General features: G+C 46.4%; 1 protein-coding gene across 2 annotated transcripts in view; it reads left to right on the top strand.

Annotated features, from left to right (window-relative positions):
* The window catches only part of LOC121739722, an 81,899-nt gene that overhangs the window by 37,275 nt on the left and 20,547 nt on the right, over positions 1-24,077 (top strand). For both annotated transcript variants that reach the window (XM_042132271.1, XM_042132270.1), the window contains exons 4-5: positions 5,346-5,444; positions 7,643-7,798. In XM_042132271.1, the coding sequence (XP_041988205.1) occupies positions 5,346-5,444; positions 7,643-7,798 (255 nt within the window). The remainder of the gene's footprint in view (positions 1-5,345; positions 5,445-7,642; positions 7,799-24,077) is intronic.

A 24,077-nucleotide genomic window follows, 5' to 3' on the forward strand; every position in this document is an offset into this window, starting at 1 on the left:
ACCCCATTCTGTTTCACGAGGTTCTAAGCCCATAGCTTAAACTGTGCAAGTGTCGTATACTCAAAATCGAAAGGAACGATTGATACTGAATAGTCGTACTGGCCCGAGTGTATCGATATCCGATGCTATCGAATCGAACGACTCGATCTCCGCCTGACCGTTCCGCGTTCACAAGTAGTTCAATGCAAACGACATATTGTGTGATGAAATATCATCCATCAGGAGCCGCTCGAGTGATCGTTCCGCGCCGCTGCGTCCCGTCCGCCCTCCGCCGCCCCGCGCCCGTGCCGCGCCCGGCCGTGTGCAGAGATAGGTGACCCACATGCAACCATCTTGCTCGCAGATGATATATTTTATTGCCCTCGAAATTGCCGACCTGAACCGAATATTACACGGCATCCGACGGATTTACAGCCGCGACGACCCACTACTCGCTACTCGTAGCTCCAGCCTCCAGCCAGACGTCACGAGTTTAACGGACTGTAATTTACGACTCTCGCTGTTATTGCTCCGCTGTCTTCGATAGCGACTTAATGAGTTACTGCTAATAGCTTAATATTAATAATAATATTTAAATGGCCTCGAATGCTGACTTCGATAGGAACTGACGGGCGTCGGATAGCATTTGTCGTAGCACTAAAATATACAAAGTTTCTTTGGTGTCGGGTATAGTAGATAGTAGTTGAGGAAACAGAAAACATTTTTAACCCTCGTGATATTCGTGCTGGGAGGTCCCACCCGATTCCCGAAGGCGTCTTTGGCATCCGTAGTTGATGTGGTCATTTCGGTCCCTGTTCTAGGATCTGGCTGTGCACTGTGAAGACATAAGCGATAACAACGGCACGGGCCGCCGCCCGCCGCCCGCCTGACCTCCGCGACCACTTCACACGCTGTCGCTAACTCGCCGAGTAAATAACGTTCTTTCGGATGGGCCTCGGAAATTGCATTGAGCTTAATCTAAACTCTCCGTTATTTTGTGCTTGTCATCTTCATATAAATTTATAAGTTACTAGTATACTTTTATTCTTCCGAGCGATCCTATTATTGTTAACATCTAAATTCTTAATCCCCCTTCTTTTTGAACACTATACCAAATCGTTGTCGAAGTTGAACACCGGCTTTTAATTTCTATATTCCTACATCATCATCGCCTCACTTTAATAGCGCATCCTCGACCTTCAGCTGTTAGACCTCGAGTTCCCCTCACAAAGGCTGAGCTAATCGATGTCTCCCCTCTCCCCCCCGCCCGTGCCGCCGCCCGCACCCACCTGTCAAATGTCAGCACTGAGCACCGTTAGATGCTCGCCGTTTGCTGAGAAATGTGTTACAAGGAGACGATTCATTCCAAAACTCGGTGCACCTACACTACCTACTCAGCCGCTAGAGCGCAGTTGCGCCATAGGTAGTCGTGCATCGAAACGTTTACTTCGTTTGGAGAAGATGACGATCGACTTTTCTCCTTTAAATTACATAAATTTTATACAATACATAAATTTAAGTTACAAAGTTGCATGTCAGAGGACACGGTCGATTTGGCTTTCGAGTGTTGTTTTTGTGAGGCCTCATACATACACATGAGACTGAATAAGTTATATACGATTAACCGGTCAGCCGCCTCGGTTATGACTTCATTGGCGTGACTGGCCATCGTGGATTACGCTGAACCGGCGCAAAAACGCGGTAAATCCTCGACGATTTCTAACTGTCGATTCCATTTCCATTCGGAGCTCTAGATAGAGTTAAAGCCTACCTGTCGAAACCGCGGTGATCTCGGAGATCCGGAGATCGTGAACTGACATAACTCGATTACGACGACAAATTACGTAGGTCAGTGTAATCGGTTTACGAATCAATTTTGATCTCTGATGATTAATATTAACATATGCAGCGTTAGGTTGGACACACGAGTTGTGCCGCTCGCGCTTGTGCGTCTATTATTTACCAAACGTTGTTGATCAGCGATTAATGTTTACACAGCAAACAATCCGGTCGATGAATTCCAGTAATTCACGACGACAAATATTACTAGTATTTAGTAGGTTAATACGTCCACCGTCGATGTTGGGTGAATATGATCGGAGAATATTAGATTACAAATTAACATATCCGTTATGTTTGCGGTTTAATATTTATTATGCAAATCGTTAATGCTAATAATTATTATTGTGATCAGTCAAACCGATTGTGTTTAGAATCTTATGATTAAACTATAAAGGAATGGATGTAGAGAAACCTAAGCGAGGTTACAAACAATTAATGCAGTCTATCTGCCTGTCGGGGACTCGGGGTCTCGGACATCGCGCGTGACGCGTCGCCACGCGCGGGACTCCAAGTTATTTAACCCTGAAGTGCTAAAATTGTCGCGCGCCGTAACACTACACTCGAGTACTCGCGCTAGTGACTAAGTCGCGCTATTACTGGCGCACCTCGCTCCTGCTGCTCCTGTTGTGTTCGTAGAACTCCTCGACTGTCGTTAGTTACTGCATACTAACACTGGGACAGGGTGCGAGTAGCGACTAATTTACGACTGCTCCACACGTTCGATTAACTCGTAATTCAGCACAGCTATCATACAGCATAGTAACGACTAACGAGATAAGGTGCGCATTACGTAAACACATTATGTGCAATATAGCTATTTCGGTGACGGATACAGGAAACTACTATCGAATAACTGCCGACTTTAGCAACTAGTCATTATTTGAGATGTAATTGTCTGTGGAAACTGGAAGTTGTAATATTATCAATTATTATGCACAATAATTATATTACTGAAACCGCGGCACTGCGAATTACGTTCTTCACAAGTACTAACTTTTACGTTAACGTTATGTTGAGGGCCAACTAGGCCGCGGTGGCAGGGCCCAGGGTGGAGGGTCGACAGGCGCAGGTGCGAAAGCTCACACTCCATCCCGGGCGCGGGTGTACCGAGGAGTCACCGCACCACCTCGTGTTCCGCGCTCTGCGACCGGGTGCATCGAAGTACCCGAGCTCCTAATTAGTATCGAACTCGTTTCGTCCGTATCGTGCATGCGGGGCGCATCTGTCGCCGGATGTAACATACGACGCGAGTTGCTGGAGAAATGCGAAACAATATAAATGTCAAATTGCAACACGGGGATTACATTAAGCTGCGATTCCGTGAAGCCGGCATCGGCGCGTCGAGCTCGATCGGCCAGCGGAGCCGGGCCCCGGACGCCACGGGCCGGGCGCCGGCGCGGGGCTCTCGGCGCGCTGGTCGGCCGGCCGACGGAAATAGCGGCGGCGGTCGCGGGCCGGCACCGCTCGCTGATCGTGGCGCTCCGCGATACCTCCGCGTACGCACTCCAGCGGCAGCCGGCGTCGCACGATGCGCCCCGCGCACAGTACCGGGCGTCGCTCATATAAGCTCATGTATTAACTCGTAATTCGTATTATGCTCCATTACGCTCTTTTCACTTTCACTTGCGAGTTCGCGTTCGTCGCGTATAGCTACGCGAGGCCCGCGGTCGACCACCTCGACTCATTCGTTCCCCGAACTCCCAGGGCCCGAGCGGTGCCTCGCCTATGAGCGCGTCGACGAGAGCGGACGTTCGGTTGTCAAACGTGTCGTGTGATTTTTGTGGAATGGAATTATGACGCCGGCCGAGGCCGCCGTCGCCCAGTGACCGCGTGGACCGGACCATGCGGCGGAGGTAGCCCCGGGACGTGCCGCGACAGTGACAGTGACAGTGCCGGCGGGCGATGGCCCCTTGATGCGGCTGTGGAGGATGGGCGCGCACGGCTCCAAAGAGAAGCTGCACCGCGCGGGGGCGGAGCGCCCCCCGCCGCCGCCGGCGCCGGATAAGGCCGACAAAAAGTACAAACTAGCCGTCAACCGCGAGCGCTTCGGCTCCTTCGGCGCCAGAGGTGAGTAGCCCCTCGTCGCCGCGCAGGCCCCCGGGCTGCCGGTCTCGCGGGCCTCGCGGGCCCCCGGGCTGTCGGCCTCGCGTGCCCCCGGGCTGCCGGGCTCGCATGCTGCCGGTCACGCGGGCCCCGCACGCCGCGCCCCACGCCGAACAGAACGTGCGACCGGCGGCGCTTATAAATTATCCTACACTGATTTACTGAGTCTCTACTACTTACTCTTCATCTAAAACATAAGATTTATCTCACAAGAGAAAATCTCACTTTTCTTACTCTCTGCTTAATCTAATTAGCTTAGCAATAAACCTATGCATTGAATACGTCGTATGGGGGTTGATATGATTATTGTGGTCATCGTAGAGATGTAGGTACCGGCGGAAGGTTGACCGGGGAGGAGGCCTGCGGGGGAATCCCTACGAGTGTCTAGCGGGGCAGAGCGCCCGCGGTACTCGTGGGCCGTAGCCAATTATTATAAATAACCGGCGTATTATGTTGTATCATGTGTAGTATTCACATCAGAAGGTCATGTCATATGTAAGATGCGTCTAAGCTCATGTTATACATAATAATAGGTTGAAGTTGAAGTTGAAGTTGAATTTATCATTACAAATGTAAGTAATATTACGTATGGTAGAGTCGCTACTCAGCCCACCGATAATAATAAGTTTTTTTTTCTTCTTTATTTAAAGGCCTTACATCGTAAGATTAAGTCGGCTTATAATAGTGTGGCGGTACCTAGTACCCACAATTCGCTTAACAATCCTGCATCGCGCTATCGAAGTTTCGGAGAACGGCAAGATATATACAACGTCTGAAATGACGTCAGTGGGCTTCGGCCTGACCGAGCATGCTATCTCTCTCGGTCGGAAGATCATCCTTTTCGGCCGCCACTAACAACGTTAAAACCAAACGCGCGAAGCCAAACGTGCGTAATTTGTGAGTTGTGAGTCGCAGAACTTCGGTCGCGTGAATACCTTTTCATACATCATCATCAAAATTATGCTCGTGTGAATCAAACAGGACTTTTGTATGAAACTGAATGCAGCAGAATTTCTGTCAGCCGAAATTCTGCGACTCACAACTCACAAATTACGCTCGTTTCACTTTGGCATCACCCTAATTCGTGAGAATCGACATACGTGACATATCACATATTATCACAACTCAAAACATGGCCGTAGCTCGCAAGCTCGTGTGGGTATCGTATTGACGACGCGCGCCGCTCTCGACCACGACATTGTGCAGTATTGTGCAAGTCCTTCCCACGACATCGCCGTGCGATAACAACTCCGGGCACACTTTTCACTTGCGCCATACAAACACAATACCCGTCCGGTCTATCTATCTTGCAAGACAACCATATCTTATTAAATAGACAGGGAGACTCCTCCAATGTCCACTGTACTACTCCTATAGAGTTATACTCGATTATTATTCTAACCGTGTGGTTTCTTCCCCAGGAAATGGCAAGAAGCGGGACAGTGGTCCGGGCGCGAGTCCCCCAGCCCGCGCGCCGCCCGCCACCCCCGCAGCCCCCGCCGCGCCGCAGCAGGCTCATGGTGAGTCAGCACGCCGCCAGCCCTCAGCCCTCCCGGCCGTGTGGAACTGCCGTCACCGTGACGACACCCTGTACGATTGCGGGGGTTAGTCTGGGAAAAGGGGCACTATATATTGCTTTTGCAAATACACTACACTGCATTCTACATAATAAAACATAGATGACTAAACACTGGCGAAAATACATACTTGTAATTTGTAACTTGCGTAACAAGACTTGTAAAAATAAAATAAAAAATTGGCCAAGTGCGAGTCGGACTCACTCACTAATGGTTCCGTACTATTATAGAGCAAAAATAAACTACCTAGAAGTTGTGTTTTTTGTATGGGAGCCCCCTTTAAATTTTTATTTCATTTAAATATTTTTATTTATTAATAAAGTAAGTACAAATAATATAATGAAGAACTTTATGAAAATTTCAAGTGCCTACCTGTTACCATTATTGATATCGAGCAAAAAATCACTTTTGTTATATATGGGGCTCCCATACTCGCTCCTATATCCGTACTCCATCCTACTCCCATAGAGATATGGGATTGTAAAGGAGTTTGTATAGATAGGAGGGAGAGCTGATAATTTATATGGTCGTACTTTTTTAGCCCAAAAACAATATGGATGCAGAGATTCTGCAGCCGTTCCAGTTTTAATAACAGCTCTTCGGTAACGTCCAAGTAGCAGAAGTCCGCGTAATCAAGGATAGGGAAAATAAGGGTTTGAACTAGAAGGATTCTTGTATTCAAATAAATTTTGAAAGGTCTTAAGCAAGTGCAGAGAATGATACACTCAACAAGTCAATGTGCGATTGACGATAAATCTGCAAGTCGTCTGCATAGAGATGGGAGTTACATAATAATTAATAATATAACTAAGGTCACTGTGGTGATAAAATTGATAATAAAAAAGGAGAAAGAACGCCACCCTGTGGGACCCCCGCATCGAGATCACACCAGTCCGAGGTAACCTCATCAGACCGGACCCGCTGCGAACGTCCCCGAAGATATGAGTCGAACCATTCTACTACTGAGGAGGACATGTTAAATGAACGAAGGATAGAAAGGAAGATGTCAAAGTCTACTGAGTTGAAAGCACTACTAAAGTCAAGAAGAACCAGAATGGAGACGTATTTTTACCTTGTATGATGTATGGTGATGGCGCGTATTATGTTTTATACTCTGGCACGTACCTTTCTAGACTTTATCTTTTTCACACGCGTCCGTGGTATCATTTGGAGCATTAATTAGTGTGAAACCGCCCAGTTCATTAGGAAGGATGCAAAAAGTGTGTGCGCCAGACACAGGAGCAAATAACAATCTCCCCTGCTTTAGTAATTCTAGTGGTCGAAATTATTCTCGACTAGCCAGAGATCAGGCTTAAGAGCCCATCCGATGCACGGATCATCTTACTCGTTAAACAATCGGGTGATCCGCTTGCATTGTCTAGCTAGAAAACAACACGTTTTCTGTTCACATCGTTGCTTCGAGCATCTTCCGGTCCCAGCCCTAAAGTCTAATTAAACCATCGAACCGTGGAGGAGTTACTTACTCTGTCAATACCAAAATAATAAGTTAGTTCTTAATACATTGCCATTTGCAATTTGTTAATGTGCAAGCTGTCATAGTGGCCGGCGCGCGAGTCGCGGCAGTTTCGCAACAATACTAGCTCGCTGGGACAATGGCCGAAAGGTCCCGCTGGCAATGACCCGGCCGGCTCGACCTGTTGGGGCATATTGTGGCACTAGAATACCTACATACCTACAGCTATACATTAGTCATAACAACGTCCTGTGTGAAGTTTCCTTACCGCTCCAGCTAATACCTCGTAGTACATCCATGCAAAAATAGTATTATTTGAGATACTAATTTACAGCCAGCTGAATAGATCCTGAATACTTATCGTTTAAGCTGCATGCTATGATAGTTTTTGAAACAGGAAACATTGAGCACTGTGGAGTGCACTGTGCAAGTGAACTGTGAAGTAGCTAGTACGTGACTCGAGTGCCGCCGCACACACTTGCACGATGGTGGGCGGTGACGCTCGGCATTAACGCGGTTCCTTTTATAACTGAATCTTTGAAATACCTTTAATCTCTCTAGATATCATCGTATCTCTATGGCACCAAAAAGGATGACGTAGATTAAGTTTGAAACGTGTTGTGCTCAGCTAAGCTAGTCCGGCTAATAGTGAGTGTTGTGTTTCCAGCTAAGAAGAACGGCGTGGTGCAGAAGTTGACGTCGTCGCCGGTGGCGGTGCGCGCGCGCACATCGCTGGCGCCGCCGCCGTCGCCGCGCAAGCCCGGCCCGCCCGCGGCGACCCGCGCCACGCCGCAGCGACCCAACTCCCTCGCAACTGCCAAAGGTAACTAGCCCGAAATAATTTGTACTATATTATATACTAAAACGTAGTGTTATCACTTATCATATTGGCGAGCTTGGCGGCTCCGAAAGCTCGAAGTCGTAAGACGAGCTGACAGATTTCGAGACCGGTGCTGCCATCTATGCGACTCGGAGTGAAGTAACTCAGTGTAACGTGTGTGCACACGTCCGTCAGCTTAGCATACGTGATCGTTTTAGTTCCGCGACGCGCTGCTAGGTGGCACAAACACAATATCGCGTGTCACTTTCGTATACAATCGTAAATAGGTAATTTGTTATTCAAATTAACGAGAGAATTAGAAAACGGAGCAATCTCGAGCCGACTTTATTAATAATAGCCGTGTTACGTGCTATCTTTATATCACTACTTACGCAAGAGCGCATTAAACATTAAATATTCTACAATATTGATCACAGTATTCGCATTAAGAGGATACACCAGGGGCTAGAGAAATGAAAAAAAAGTACGTGTAATATCTATAGCTGTCTCCCTTACCTCAAGCCTATACCGCAGAACGCGATAGAGACAACTGCAGAAAATCCAGAAAATCAACGATTCGTTGTCCCCTGATTCCTTCTCCAAAACTTAACCGATTTAAGTACTTTTTTCATTAAAGATTAAAAAAAGGCTTGAGCTGTGTTCCTATGTTTTGCTATTTTGTATAATCTAGCCAAATCTGTTTTCTGGACGTTTGAACGCAGCGGAAAATCTAGCCATTTTTTTGGGTTTTAGAACGTTCATATCTTATTTAATAATTAAATTATGAAATAGTTATTGGAATCAGGCGTTACTTTGCGGAAATCCATAGTTTAAATTTAGTTTGTTATTATTTTTTTAGCAATATTCCGCGAAAACAACTTCCACCTTTAAGTAAATGAGTGAGTGTACGCATAGGCATGCGTACAGCACCTCCCTCCTCCCACACTGCCTATGCGTACACTCGCATGCAAGAACTTGCAAACACCACCACCACACAAGCAATAATGTTGGCAAATCCGTGCAAGGCCCCTCACCACCATGCAGGTTGAAAACCTCGACGCGCGTTTCGCCCCAACACCGGAGCATCCTCAGGATGTGGACTCTACGGACGTTGTTCGTGGTGAGGGGCCTTGCACGGATTTGCCAACATTATTGCTTGTGTGGTGGTCTATAATCTAGCATTATCCAGGGAGGAAACAGGGGACAACGTTTGTATGGAAAAAAGGGCGGTGTGGACTCCTCTTAACATGCAACTCTGTAGTACGAGTATTGTATAATGTCTACAGCTTGTCGCTGACGACCATTGCCTTTTATAAGTGGACGCGGCATAATGGTCTCTACCAAATCAGAATACTGTGGCCGGTCCGCCATTTTATGTTCTGGTTCTCCGAGGTACATAAACTGTCAAAGTGTCGTATTATAGGGATGTCGAAATTGAAAGAAAATATATCGATACATCGATATTTGAAAAAATATCAATATCGGTCTCGATATATCGCGAAAAAAATATCGATATACTTATCGGACAAATTTTTCGACCAATTTGCTTTTTTTAAATTAATTTATAGTCCGTCAAAAAAGTGTCCCATCACTATAGACCGCCATGTTTAGTCCTTGGCAATATGGCGCCGACCACACTTTTTGGTACTTAGTTATGTCGCTTCCATCTGTTTCCTTATTAATTGCTAACGACTGACGAGATCGCACTAGCATATTATTATAATATTATGATAATAATTAATAATTATGATAATAATATACAGGACGTTCTACTGACAATTACACGCTCAAGTCTAGGGTCCAGGGAGGATGATGTTTATAGCTTAGGTACAGAGTACGGGTAGTCCACGTAAGCTGCTACAGTAGGTACTGACGTGTTCATCATGCATCGAAGTTCGTTTGTAGTCGTCATATTATCATCACGGAACAGCCCAGGTGTACCGTGAGTTGTGAGTTGTGACAGACGGCAGGCCGCAGGTTGCGTCACCGGCGGCGGCGGCGCGGCGGCGGGCGGCTTCCACTTCACATGTCGCACTTTACGTAACACTGGAAGTTTCCGCCCGAAACTAGTTCTCTCCATTTCTCAAAATAACTATCGACTTTTCACGATTGCAATAAATCGGTTCCGTAATATCGAGTTCGCTTCGATACGTCGAGCTTCCGATCGAGGTGCGAGCGGCCCGGGGCGGCCGGTCTCCTGCGGGGACGGCCGCCCCGGGCCGGGAGGCGCGGCGAACACGGCGGAGCTCAACATAAATAGAAAACAGGGAAATGTTATCTGCGGGGGACCGACAAGAGGCGAGAAGAGACTGTTTCTCGAGAGTGGACAATCAATTTTTCATTACGAAATTGGAACTAACTTTAATTAAAATGGCAAACGGCTGCCTACCTTACCTACCCAGCCGACCTACTCGCGAGGATACTCGCACCGCGTCGGGGCCAGCGGCGCTCTCGGCCGGCGGTAGTCCCCAGGCCGGTGAAGGTCGCGGCGGTCCCACCCCGGGCGCGGGGCGGTCGCGCGAGTGACGGGCGCCGGGCGGTCGGGGAAAGTCATCACTCCGCACGGCACCGCTGTCGCGCGCCCACCGCTCGCAATTCGGCGGTCCGCGACCGTCCCCGCCGCGGCGATGGGACCCCTCCACAAGTTCGCGACGTTCTTCCACGACAAGGGCGCGCGTCGCCCCCCCCTCGCCCGCCACAAGCCCTACGCCAGCGAGCTCGACATCGTCGACGCCGGCCGCCGGCACGCCACCTCCTGCGCTCACAAAGGTAACGAGCGATATACACTCGTCCGGGTCGGTTCGTTCGGAGCTGTATTAAATTAAAGAGAGTTCATTGAACGGTATAATCAGTCTAGGTAATGGCCCGTTCATTATCGCTTTCGTATGCAACGATAGGAGCTTTATGCGCTGTTTCAGCAGACATATTTTGAGTGTTACGCTTTAGTAATTTCCGGGGAACGCCGCGTCGCCGCGTCGCCGCGTCGCCGCGCCGCCGCGCCGCGCCGCTCCCGCCCCTGTTGCTGCAATGAGTGTGTGTAAACTCTGTAAAAAATGCAACATTGTGTAAACTGCTAACTAGGTGCCTATTTATTTATAGTCTGTAACTTCTACGCATACAGACTACAGTGTACTTTCTTTAGAGTTTACAATGTACGTAAACTACGTCTGCGTCTAGTCTGTACGAACTTTAAGGGCACAAATATTATACCTCACTGATAATATTACCTATTATCAGTGAGGTGAGCATTGAAATCGTGACGTTATCGAATACTAAATGTTTTACAATAATCATGTGGCCCTCCCACATGATTATTGTAAATGATAATTGAAAAATCGGTGACGCCGAACACCGGTTTGTCACCCGCGCGAGTTCGTTACCGTTCTGTAACCATTTAAATTCCGAGTACACGTTTTGATGGACTGACTGTTGCGTATGTATTGTGTGTGTGCGTACGATGTGTACAAGAATACATAGAATGGAAAGGAACAATTAATTATTTCACTTCTCAAAAACAACAACTTTTGTTAAACGCTTAACACACTGTATTTATACAGAAAAATGTAATAACGCCGTCTACTCAGTGTAATATACAGGGTTACAGGAAAAGTCGATGTAGATCCGTTAAGGGCGTGTAGTTTGCATCGTTTCTAACTGATTTGACTATGAAACACCCTATCCTAAACCTAACCGTTTTCGAGATATTCGACTTTAATTTTTTTTCATAAATTTGCCTAATTTTTAGATATTTGATTGTATACTATGAAATTTAGAAGTCAAAATTGTATAACTTTTTGCTTTTTTTAACTAGGACAAGATGCCTTATGACTTCAATAACCAAAATTGTAAGTAAATTAACTTAACAGGTCGTACTAAGACATTGAAAGTTAAAAAAAGAAATATTTATTTATAAAGTTTATTTTTCTTTAAAGGATATCTAAAAAAATATTATGGAAGATGTTCAGCAGATCTACTTTAAAATATCTACGTTTCATCAGCTATCCAACAAGGTATCACAATCAAGGGTTTTGTCAAAAATTATAGGAAAAACACTTAGTTAAAAGCACCCAGGTAGCATTTCTAACAAATAATGGTCAATAGGTCCTTTGAGTTGGTTCGGGGCGTGCAAGCCAGACAACTGACGATTTATGCTGATATGAGTGAGAAAGATAATGTGCCGATGCCGAAGGAGGTTGGGAATGGGAATACAACATGCCCTATTGTTTGTGTTCGGTTGTTAGTCTGCTTATGTGATTCGTCCATGGTAGCGCATCTACCATGGATGATTATCGTTTTGATTTCTGTTTTCTGTTCGACTTGGCTTTGTTTTTGGACTGTTTCTTCCGATTTGTGACTATTGTGGTTATTTACTGGACTCTGATTTTGCTTGACTCTGGCCTATACCCTGGCCACCGGGAAGTCCGGACCTAACCCCCATGGATTTTTATGTATGGGGGCACATGAAGAGTCCGGTGCACAGTGAGCCCAACCAGATCTCATCTGCATCTGTACAAGAATTTAGAGCTAGAATAATTAACGCGGCGAATGAAATAAGAGGCAATTTAACAACTGGCGTAGTGACTAAGAAAAAGACTGCGAAAAATGTGTGCAAAACAGGGGTGGTCATATTGAACATGAAATTTAAACATGTGTTAAGTAATAAATGTTATTGTGTACTTATTTATTGTCTTATTTTGTTTTCTGGGGTCAAGGGTTACATTGAACGTAATCAACAAATGTAATTTTTACCTTTGCCAAGCCAAGTTTTTTGCACCAATTCCAATAAAATCTTCGATTGTTATACCTTGTTGGATAGCTGATGAAACGTAGATATTTTAAAGTAGAACTGCAGAACATCTTCCATGATATTTTTTTTGGATATCCTCCAAAGAAAAATAAACTTAAAAAATAAATATTTCTTTTTTTAACTTTCAATGTCTTAGTACGATCCGTTAAGTTAATTTACTTACAATTTTGGTTATTGAAGTCATAAAGCGTCTTGTCCCAGTTGTAAAAAGCAAAAAGTTATGCGATTTTGACTTCTAAATTTCATAGTATACAATCAAATATCTAAAAATTCGGCAAATTTATGAAAAAAAATTAAAGTCGAATATCTCGAAAACGGTTAGGTTTAGGATAGGGTGTTTCATAGCCAAATCAGTTAGAAACGATGCAAACTACACACCCTTAATGGATCTACATCGACTTTTCCTGTAACCCTGTATATTGCGTATTAGTATTTAGTTATTATATTATAATATGTTATGCAAATGTAAGCTAGCTAATAGCGAAATGCGAATGTTGCGAGCGCTAATTCTTCCAATTCGCACGTCCGGCGACCGGCGTCCGGCGTATACGTACGCGTACGTACTGTGTAATAGGTGCGGACTGTGGGTGGAGCTGTCACTCGCCAGTCCTCGCACAATGTTATCTCTCATCAGGGCACGAGGTGACGAGACACCTCCCCCCCCCCGGCCCGCCGCGCCCATGTTCCCAGCCCCGATACCGATCTGAGATAACCACAACGCTCATTAGCGGCCGCAGCGTTTCACATCTGAGACGGCGTCGGCGCGCTGGATCTGCGACGACGCGCGTCCGTTTCCCGCCGCGGCCGTGATGGATGACTGCGATATCTCGCTGAAGGGAAGCGCTGGGCTAGCGACCTGAGCTGGGGGTCATCGCGCCGGACTCCGCGGAGGTTGCCGAAGTGTAGCGAGCGAAGCCGGCGTCGAGACGAGCGACGTGCGTCTTCTTCAGAGGAGCTCTCGGTGAGGTCCGTAATGGAAATGGAGAGGTAGCGGACCGAAAGTGCTCCACATTCGTGATGAGTCAAGACAGCGCGGGGCTCGTCGCTCGTGACGATATCAATTAGGCGGCGGCCGGGGCCCGCGTTCGGCTAAACACGATGCTGACTGTTCCACATTAGCGTTAACGAGCTGTACTTTTGATTGTTTACATAACGCGTGTGTGTGTGTTTGTGTGTGTTACGTAAGTGGTCGGAGTGTAGCGCGCTGGGCGATTTGGAAACGGCCTGTATCGGTGTCGGCCGCTGTGGGCGGTGGTTTCTTTATTCTAGATGAAAGTGCTGTGCGGCGCGCGTGGGCCGCTCTCGTAGTTCGCGGTAACCCGGCCCACTCGATAGAGCGATACCACCTCAAGTAACAGAGTTCGTCATACTCGGCGCGCCTTTTTTTCTCTCCAGATCTATAAAACGCTCGGTCGATGTTTAACCTCTACATTTTATCCTCCCCCCTCCTACGAGGTATTACGTTATTTAGGAATCCCTCCCCTGCATCGCAGAATCGATCGAATGGGTCTCGAATTGGAAGCGCTAGACGTATTCGGTCGAACTCGACGACGGACGCAATTTAACGTAATCGAACACGACAGCTAGAGAACGGGAGTGCGCTCATCTTTAATATTAAATATGAGTGCAATTTGAGCGTGGCGGACTTCAAAGGGACGCGCTGACAGTTCGGGGCGGCGCGGGGGGCGCCAGGCGGGCTATTTGCGGCCACAAAAATCCTATAATAGATGCAATTATTCAGCCGCCTTCCTCTCCGGGAACCGCGACACTCCCACGCCGTATTTACGACTTCCTCACCTTCTAATTGTTCTCGGAATCTCCCGAACCTCGCGTCGTCGCCTCGCCGTCGACGTGTGATAGACTGATAGCTCACTTTCCCCTGCGATTGTTTCTTAATACACGATCACGGCGGAAATAACTTTTTCTGTTTCTAAACATGCCTAATATGGTGTCGCACTAATCTGACTAAACGAGGGCCATTATAATTATGTGTCGTGACCCACATGCTTTATGGCCGCTAATTCGAGCTGATATTATACACACATTCACGTTTCGATGTAATCATTAAAAGTAGTTTTTCGTTAGCACAGTCAATATTTGATATAATATCTGATACCACCACCACCATTCAGAAAACCTTGCGAAAGAGCGCCACGATCCTAAATAGCGCGAGCGCTGGAACTGTTCTGGAACCGATCGTGATTTTGTGTCGCTTCACCACGCAATCCTCTACCTACTTATACTATTGTATAGGTAGGTTTTTAGGGTTCCGTAGCCAAATGGCCAAAAACGGAACCCTTAAATAGATTCGTCATATCTGTCTGTCTGTCTGTCCGTATGTCACAGCCACTTTTCTCCGAAACTATAAGAGCTATACTATTGAAACTTGGTAAGTAGATGAAGTCTGAACCGCATTAAAATTTTGATACAAAAATGGAAAAAATATTAAAAATTTTAGGGGTCCCCATAGGTATAACTGAAACAAAATTTTTTTTTCATATTACCTATACGTGTGGGGTATTTATGGATAGGTCTTCAAAAATCATATTAAGGTTTCTAAAATCATTTTTTTCTAACCTGAATAGTTTGCGAGAGAGACTCTTCCAAAGTGGTAAAATGTGTCCCCCCCCCCCCTCTAACTTCTAAAGTAGGGGCATGATAATTCTAAACAAAATATAATATGATGTTTTTATAGTAAGTAGTATTACTATAAAAATTACCAACGAAAATTCGTTTGAACGAGATCTAGCAAGTAGTTTTTTTTACACGTCATAAATGGTGAACCTTAAATTAACTGTCATTAAATCAATTGAAATATAAAAATAAATCAAAAATCTTTTAATTTCATAAATATAAACCTTATTGCTGCTGCGGAACCCTTCATGGGCGAGTCCAACGCGCACTTGGCCGGTTTTTATTTGGTTTTACAAGAGGCATTCACATATCCATGTGAAGCTCGTCTTTGTCTCCACTCGGTGTATACGTAGTCGGTAGTAGCGGTACGAGTACGCAGTGTGGTATAATAATAATAGCTCCCACACCGGTTTCGGTGACGGTCGCCGATTTCATTGAAACCAGGCCAGCTACGCAGGAGCAATTTTATAGAGCCTAAGTGTGTGCCCAGTACACAAGAGCACTCTCTATTCCTTTACTCTCATAACCCAGTGGGACGGAAGACCGACACGACCGGCGAGAGATCAGGCGCAGGACCGACTTTTTACATGCCCATCCGACGCATGGATCGTCTTACTTGTCAGACAATCAGGTGATCAGCCTGCATTGTCCTAACCAAACTTGGAAATAACACGCTTCCAACGCGGGAATCGAACCCCCGACCTCCGAGTCAAGAGCCGCGCTCTATACCACTAGACCACGGAGGCGAATGTGTGCGTAGTGTGGTATAATGACATAATCAGTATGCAGATGCTGCGCGCGTCGCGGGCCGTCGTTACTGTCGCTACTCGCTTCCGACACAACCTAGCCTACGATTTATTGGCCTCGATTCTATCGACCGACGGTGAGCGCCTCTCGTACCCGGCTATGCAGGTAACACTTTGAATCAGGATGTCCATCGTTTCATCGAACACATCAATTTGAATAACAAATTAGAAGAAAGTACAAATATACGAGCTTCACCGACCACGTGTGCAAATAAATATTGTGCACGTTATATTCAGGAACATATTATTATAATAATATGTTTCTGCATAAAATGTGCACAATATTCCAATACTATTACTATTCCAGCACTCACTACGCCACATGAGTATTTTATAATGCAGGTTGTAGAGTCGTAGCGACGAAGGACTTCACAATACAAACTATTACATTCCTGCATCCTTTAACTATTCAACTAGCGTAACACGTAGAGTATCAAGTCATAAATTATTACGTAATAAAGCCACGATATAAAAACACTCGTGACATGTTTTGAAAGAACGAGGACATCAAGGAGTCATATTAGGACCATTGTTACGACTTTGACTGGCGGCGAGAGCGGCGAGGGCGGGCGGCTGACGGGGCGGGCGGCGAGCGGGGCGGGCGGCGAGCGCCAGACGCGGGCTTATCTGTTCTGGCGGCCGCTCAAGTGCGGACCATTAGGCGTCGTAATGGCCGACGCGAATAACCATCTCGATTGCCATTATTTTTGCGAGCCCCGACGGCGACCCCGCTCCCCCCGACGGCGACCCCGCTCCCCTCGAAGGCGACCCCGCTCCCCCCGCTGAGCTCGCTAAGCAAACAGAAAATGGAAGGATTGCAAAAACTTCGTTGTAAGTTAAGTCTATTAATATGATAAATCACGATTCATGTTGCACGAGGATAAATAGTGCGACGACGGATATGTAACTCGTGTACGATAGGGTTCAATAAATGTCTGTCCTGCAGTAGCCGGGCCGACAGCGACGGGCGTCGGGTCGGGTGTTAGCGCCTGTCGGGCCGTCCGGCGGCCGTAAACACCAAACGCATTAGAGGGGACGTCGGATGTCGGCGGGCTGTCGGGGCCCGGGGGGTCGGTCCGAGATCGCGCATCGGCAGACGGCGCTAATGGACGTATTAATAGAACGAATTGGAGCTTAATTACTGAACATTACTACTGCCGGCCTGCATTAATGCTGACGGACGACGGTCCGGCCCGGCCGAGGCGCGGGCGACGGTCGGCGGTCCCGGCGGCGACACCTCGAATCCCGGCGACCCCTTTCTAGCTCAAACGGCGCAATTCAGCGGCTTCCTTGAAGTTCTGAAATTGCGCAACGAGGTCACCGAGAAGTCGGAAAATTCGGGCGCCGGACCGGTCGCGGTCGGAGCGGAGGTCACGGCTTCGGTGAACGCGGCCGAGATTCTCGGTAGAGACATTACCGCGACGGAAGTGCGCGCTCAGGTGATCGATGCATTTCACTGCGTCGGCATCGACACGAGTCGAAATCGTTGTCCTCGTTCTTTCGACGCCGTGCGACGTCGGAGAAGTTCAGGAGTAAAGTTACATTTAGCATTTTTTATGAAATAAGGGGGCAAACGAGCAAACGGGTCACCTGATGGAAAGCAACTTCCGTCGCCTTCGTGCCGAAGCATGGCTCTCCCACGTGGATTTCGGATGTCGATGCATAAATTATTCAGGCCGGGCATCCATCGGCGTCGGTTTAATGTTTATGCGAGCTGCGATGTGGGGCGCCGCACCGAACCCGGGCTAAGCGGGTGAAGGCCGACCCCGGTACCTGAGCGGCGCGGGCCGCGGGCGTGTAACGGTTCCCGAGTAAAACTGAAACTGTAAATCCGCCGTGCCGCGCTGCGCCGCGCGTGCTGCCACGAATTCGTTTTTTTTGGAGCGGCCGCGGCAGCAGCGATTTCCGAAGGCGGAGTAGTCGAACACTGAACTTTGTGATGCGCCGCTAATGGAAGTTAACGAACGCGAAGCTCGCGACGTCCCCCCGATCGTTCATCATCTCGCGCTGTGCTGCGCTGTCGCGCGCGGCGCGCGGTTCCGGCCGAGGACTATTTGCGTACCTTTCATTAGTTCTCGGAACTGCGGAGCTGCGGAGTTTTGTATCGGAAGCTGTCGGTTTGCTCGTTTTTTAAACTGTCCGTACTCCGTGCTGCGGACGAGCCGGCGCGGTCCGGTCGTGCGCCGCCCGCGACGCGCGACGTCGTAAACAGTAAACTCTCGCACATTACCCTCGCTTTCGGTTTACATATTCCGAATTTATGTTTACCCAGTCGGAGATAGGCACTTCAGGGCTCTTGAATTTTTTCAAAGCTACATTGAAATTGTTATTCGCAAGTGTGAATACAGTGTGATTATGCACTATACAATATACAATATACAATATACACAGATATTTATTACGTAATTTCTAATGTGGCACGCTCACACGCACTGTAAAAGGAGTATAATATATTATGTGTGTGTGTGTGTGTATTGACTATTGAGTAGGTAGTCAGTTGACAGATGTTGTTATGAGGAGCATTGGAAGCTAATCTGCGCGGGTGCGGGCGCGGGTGCGGGCGCGGGTGCGGGCGCGGGCGCGGGAAGCTCGCTCTCCGATCATTCCGATTATTTTCCGTTATATTTATAGCCGGACTCCGGAGCCGAATCGATTAACGATGTATTAACTACTCGTATTGGCATTCCCCGCTTTATGGTCTCCTCTAATGGACCACGTGAACCATTACCGAACTTTACTGTGAATAAAAACTCATTAATTACCACACGTGGAGAAAAAACAATATACATCGTCTTTTTTCGTCATCAACTTTAATTAATAATTATTTATTCTATATACGGTGCAAATGTGCAATTCGAAAAAATGACCTGTAATTATGATGTGCGACTGTGACTCAGTCGTCAAGACTCAGTCAATATTTGTGGACTAGATGATGCCCGTGTGAGATATTATCCGTTTTTTTGAACATATTTATGAATATGAATGGCTATTATTTCGATACTAAGTAGTCTTAAAAGAAATAATTATTTATGGTAACAATGGTCCTTATTTAATAAATTAATGATATTTGGACGACAAAATATATAATATTATAACATTTTATCTTTAAACAGACAATATTAATTAAGGTTTCTGGTTATGATACTTTTGTTACAAAAAGTAAATTATTTAATTAAATATCTAATAATTGAATACTTGATTTATGATGATTTTCAGGATGATTGTAACTACAAATTCAAATTCAAATTCAAATCATTGTGTTTATGATATTAGATGCAAATCCTGGGTAGTCAGACGCGGGGTGGAGTGACACGTCATTGGGATTTTATATAAGGCGGGTTGTCTGATGGAGGGGGCTCACTCTCTCTCTTGCCGTAAGCCTTGTCACTCTGCCTCCTGTCAATGTGAATTGGCTCTGAGTACTTCGAACAAAGATCGTTATAAGTTAAGTATTTGAAGTATTTTATTGGTTTAAACGCTTCTAGACCTTTTGGCTAAAATCAAAGTGTTAAGATCTGTTCTTTTCAGCTTAATAATTGGTTTTTCAGAAAAGTTGTTTCGATAGCTTATGAAAATGAGGAAAAGCTAAGTGATTTTTTTTTATGAAATAAGGGGGCAAACCAGCAAACGGGTCACCTGATGGAAAGCAACTTCCGTCGCCCATGGACACTCGCAGCATCAGAAGAGCTGCAAGTGCGTTGCCGGCCTTTTAAGAGTGAATAAGGTAATAGGGGAGGGTAGGGAAGGGAAGGGAATAGATGAGGGTAGGGAAGGGAATAGGGTAGGGGTTAGGGGATTGGGCCTCCGGTAAACTCTCTCACTCGGCGAAACACAGCACAAGCGCTGTTTCACGCCGGTTTTCTGTGAGAGCGTGGTATTTATCCGGTCGAGCCGGCAAATTCGTGCCGAAGCATGGCTCTCCCACGTATAAGTGGGAATTAAACTTGTTAAGTATTAAAGTGTTTGTATTATATTTACTAGTGTAATAAATCATGTATTATTACTAGTGTTTATGATTTATACAATTCTTTTATTTTGCAAGCCCCAAGCTATATCTGTCGGCCGCAATTCCGTCGCGTTGCGCCAAAACTCGTTTATCGCGCGGGAACCGTACATTTTGCAAGCCCCAAGCTATATCTGTCGGCCGCAACTCCGTCGCGTTGCGCCAAAACTCGTTTATCGCTCGGGAACCGTACATTTTTTCGGAACAAAAAGTATCCTATGTCCTTTCCCGGGACTCAAAGTATCTCCATGCCAAATTTCAGCATAATCGGTTCAGCGGTTTGGGCGTGAAGAGGTAACAGACAGACAGACAGACAGAAACACTTTCGCATTTATAATATTAGTATGGAAGTATGGATTGTTTTTGTCGCTTTATTTTCGTAGATGCTGGTTCTAGGCCTTCAGCTCCTGTCCGTGGTCACATCGACTTCCTTATTGCAATGTGAATAATTGACGAAGAGTTGCGTTACGAACGATATTATGGTGCGTATTGCGCACGCACACGCCCGTAGGGTCGACGCGACGCACGCAGCCGCACGCTCGGCCGCGCGCGCCGAGTTTTTGCCGCGTCAGCACTTAATGACGACGTCGCTCTCGCCAGTCGCCGGCGATGACTCGCCAATTGCCATGTGTGATGCGACTGTTTGTAGTATTGTTTTCTCCGCCGGTCTGTCACCCCTCATTAGGGTGCGATCAGCGATGAGGCCGGAGAGATCGAACTCCAATCAAACGGACATTATATTGTTATGCATTAATGACAATAATAATATGTATGGCCAAACTTGCCTACCTATGATAGTTTCTCGCAGAAACCTAAATACTTATATTACGTACCACAAGTGACAAGTGACAACGCAGTAAACATAATATTTAACTTGTTTCAGGTAAGCGGCGATTTGCTGATATACTGGTAGTCGCATGTAAGTCGACACCTCGCCGAAGGTAAGCAGTAATCGATTGCGAAACTCCAATAAAACCAATAAGTTTATTTTAATTGTCGTGCACCGGTTTAACCGCGAATTCGTTCTTGTCGACAATTCGGTGCTGACTTTATTAGCAAAGTGAATGGAAAAATGCGTTGAAAATACGCGCCCAATGCGGGCAACTCACCACTCACCGCGCAGAAACCATTCGGTAGAGATTGTACGTGTGATGGTGATATGCTCCCTGTCCCGTACGTAATTGAAATTATAATGTAAATATTAGTTAACAAGAGTCGCCAGTCGGCGTACCGCGGTCGGTCCGACAATAGGTCGCTTGCATGTAGATCGTAGAGACGTAATCTATTCGATGTAGAGTACGCGAATTGAAATTCAAACACGCGCTGCGATGCCGAAATACGGTTCAGTGGACATGAGGTCGAAGACATCGTACTACTATAATATGTATTATTGTTCAAGCTGTAACATTAACCATTACTGTATACTGCCTAGGCCTTAGATACTGACTATTGTCCACCGTACAGCGTGCTGTATACTCTGTTAAATAATGTCGTTCGGTAGGTCCGAAGGCGAATAATGCGTCATGTTCCTTTTATATTTTTAATTGAAAGTCTGGTTTTATTAGTACTATACCTACAAATACGGATAATTACTGAGTACGGAGACGGCGCGTAGAGTCGAAAATGGAAACGCCTCACTCATCTAAAGCTCTACCTTTTGTTCCATTGCTAGTAGTAGATGATTATGAACTTAATGCAGTTGTATAATTATAAAAAAAGTCACGTATACTGTTGCGAACAGTGGAGTGTGGCACAGTTGCTCGGTTCTTAATACCGTACTAGGCTAGAACTCGTTTGCAGTCGTTCCACCTTTTTATTTTTCTAGATTGTATTTTCGCTGTTCACAAACATCAATAAAGCAGATCAGGTTATTGCAATAAAATGCATAATTTATTTATGTTCATTTAAAATATACAATAAATCTTATGCCGCGGCCGTACATGCGTCTATCGTACGAAGCTTCGTGATATGAGACGATACCATTGGACGATACACGCAGATCGTCCAATGGTATCGTCTCGAGCACGAAGCACTACGCACGTGCGGCCGCAACATTAAACGAAGAAAACAGTCACATAGAAATTAGAATATCGTGGTACCACAACTCGTGGGTCACAACGCGCAGTATTCGAGAGAGAGCCTTTAGGATTGTCGGTGTGGTCAGGTGCGGGAACTTTCAATTATGTCGTAACTCGTAACTGGTAGAATCCGCCAGCAGCTTAGTATTAAAAGAAAGTCGCACTATCGTGGAATGCGAATGTCACGTTGGCACGTCGTGGCCGTGCCGTCGAGGGTTGACGGCACTTGAAGGTCAAGGACGACAGTCGGGACTCGAGAAGTCGAGACCCGACACTCTCCGTCATTCCGGTCCCAGCAGCGCTCGCGCGTCACGAGGGCATATAAGGCAGCACTCGGTAGGCAGTATTAGGCACGGCCTGCCGACGTCAGCGGCGCGTGGCGGGACGCCTAATGGGGCGCAGGTGGTAAACTCAAAGTTATTAGTTTAAAAATCTGTCCTTATCGTTAAAACGTAGAGCGAATCGGGCGGCGCAGCTCCGCGCGGTGCGGTCTGCGTGCTAAACGTTCGGTCTGCCAATTCTAATATAAATTCTAAGTGCGAAAGAAAGTCGAGTTTTCATCCCATACATATGTATGCGGAGCCGCTCTACCGTGCCCGCGCGGTGGTGTGTGTGTGTGTGTGTGTGTGTGTGTGTGTGTGTGTGTGTGTGTGTGTGTGTGTGTGTGTGTGTGTGCGGGCCGGACGGTACTCGGGCATATTGTTCTTAGATGCTATTTCATAATTGAGTGCACGCGCCTCAGAACAAATTACTCCGCATATCTCACCTAACATGTAATTTGCGAGCTTTGTACGCGAATATTTTTTTAATTTTTATGTATGTACTTAATATTCGGAACTCACCGTCGCGCATTTCATTAGTCTCCTTCAAAATTGGTATAATAATAATATCTATAGACGCTTCACAGTTCACACCACGTCAGTCTGGCCCCGTGGTAATTACCAATTACCACGGGACTTGTGTTACGGGTACCAGACAACGGAATTATTTAATACTTGTATACTATACATATATTTAAGATTTTTATTAAGTATATGATACACAAATTTAATACACATCCAGGACCCAGGAATATACGAAACTTTTTGTTCCGTCAGCGGGATCGAACCCGCGATCCCCGGCATGAGCGCTGACAACGCGCTTAACCACTGAGCCACGGAGGTCGTCGTGGTATTTTATGTTATGAGCGATAAGTAGATAATATCTACGGCAACTTAAGTTGTGTGTGTGTGTGTGAATGTGTGTGTACTGTACAATCACTGACAGTGGTAGCTTATCTCGTTTGCGGCGAAAACCGCAGCTCATTGTCTCGTACCTCCTGAGGCACCAGGCAGGTGTTTGCCCTCGCTTTGCGGCGGCGGCGGCGGTGTGGGGTGCTGATAGCGACAACAAGCAAACAGTAGATATGCATTTGATATAATATGAGAAAACTGCTGCGCGCCGCGAACATGACGACTATTGCTCGGTGGAGTACAACACTTCCGACATCGACAAAGACCCCCGCCGTGCTGACAGACTCCTCGTTGTCTCGTTCACTAGTGTATAGTTCGCAATAGAGAGATAAAACACGTATTTGCGCTGCTACAACTCTTTTACATTCTTAAAATAATATCACACGTTACATTCTTAAAATAATATAAGACCTTGCCGGAGCGTAGGCGATCCGCGTAGTAAAATACAAAATATGTATATTTTTGGCGCAGTTTTTGTGGACGCTCGCGAGTGCGCCGAGTCGATGCCCGCAGGATTTTTTTTTGCACGAGATGATGTGGAGCTACGTTAATCAGCTGTTCACGATAAGTGTCCAGGCTAGACAGTTTAAAAACACGACGAGTGTAGTCCCACACTACGTCGCGGCGGAATTAAGATTCATGAGTCATGACTCTTAGATAACTCGGTGCAGCAAATGGTATTAGCGAGAAAGCAGACGAGCCGCGGCCGCTCCTGATGGCAG

Source organism: Aricia agestis, chromosome 2, assembly GCF_905147365.1.
Source record: "Aricia agestis chromosome 2, ilAriAges1.1, whole genome shotgun sequence".
Lineage (NCBI taxonomy): Eukaryota > Metazoa > Arthropoda > Insecta > Lepidoptera > Lycaenidae > Aricia > Aricia agestis.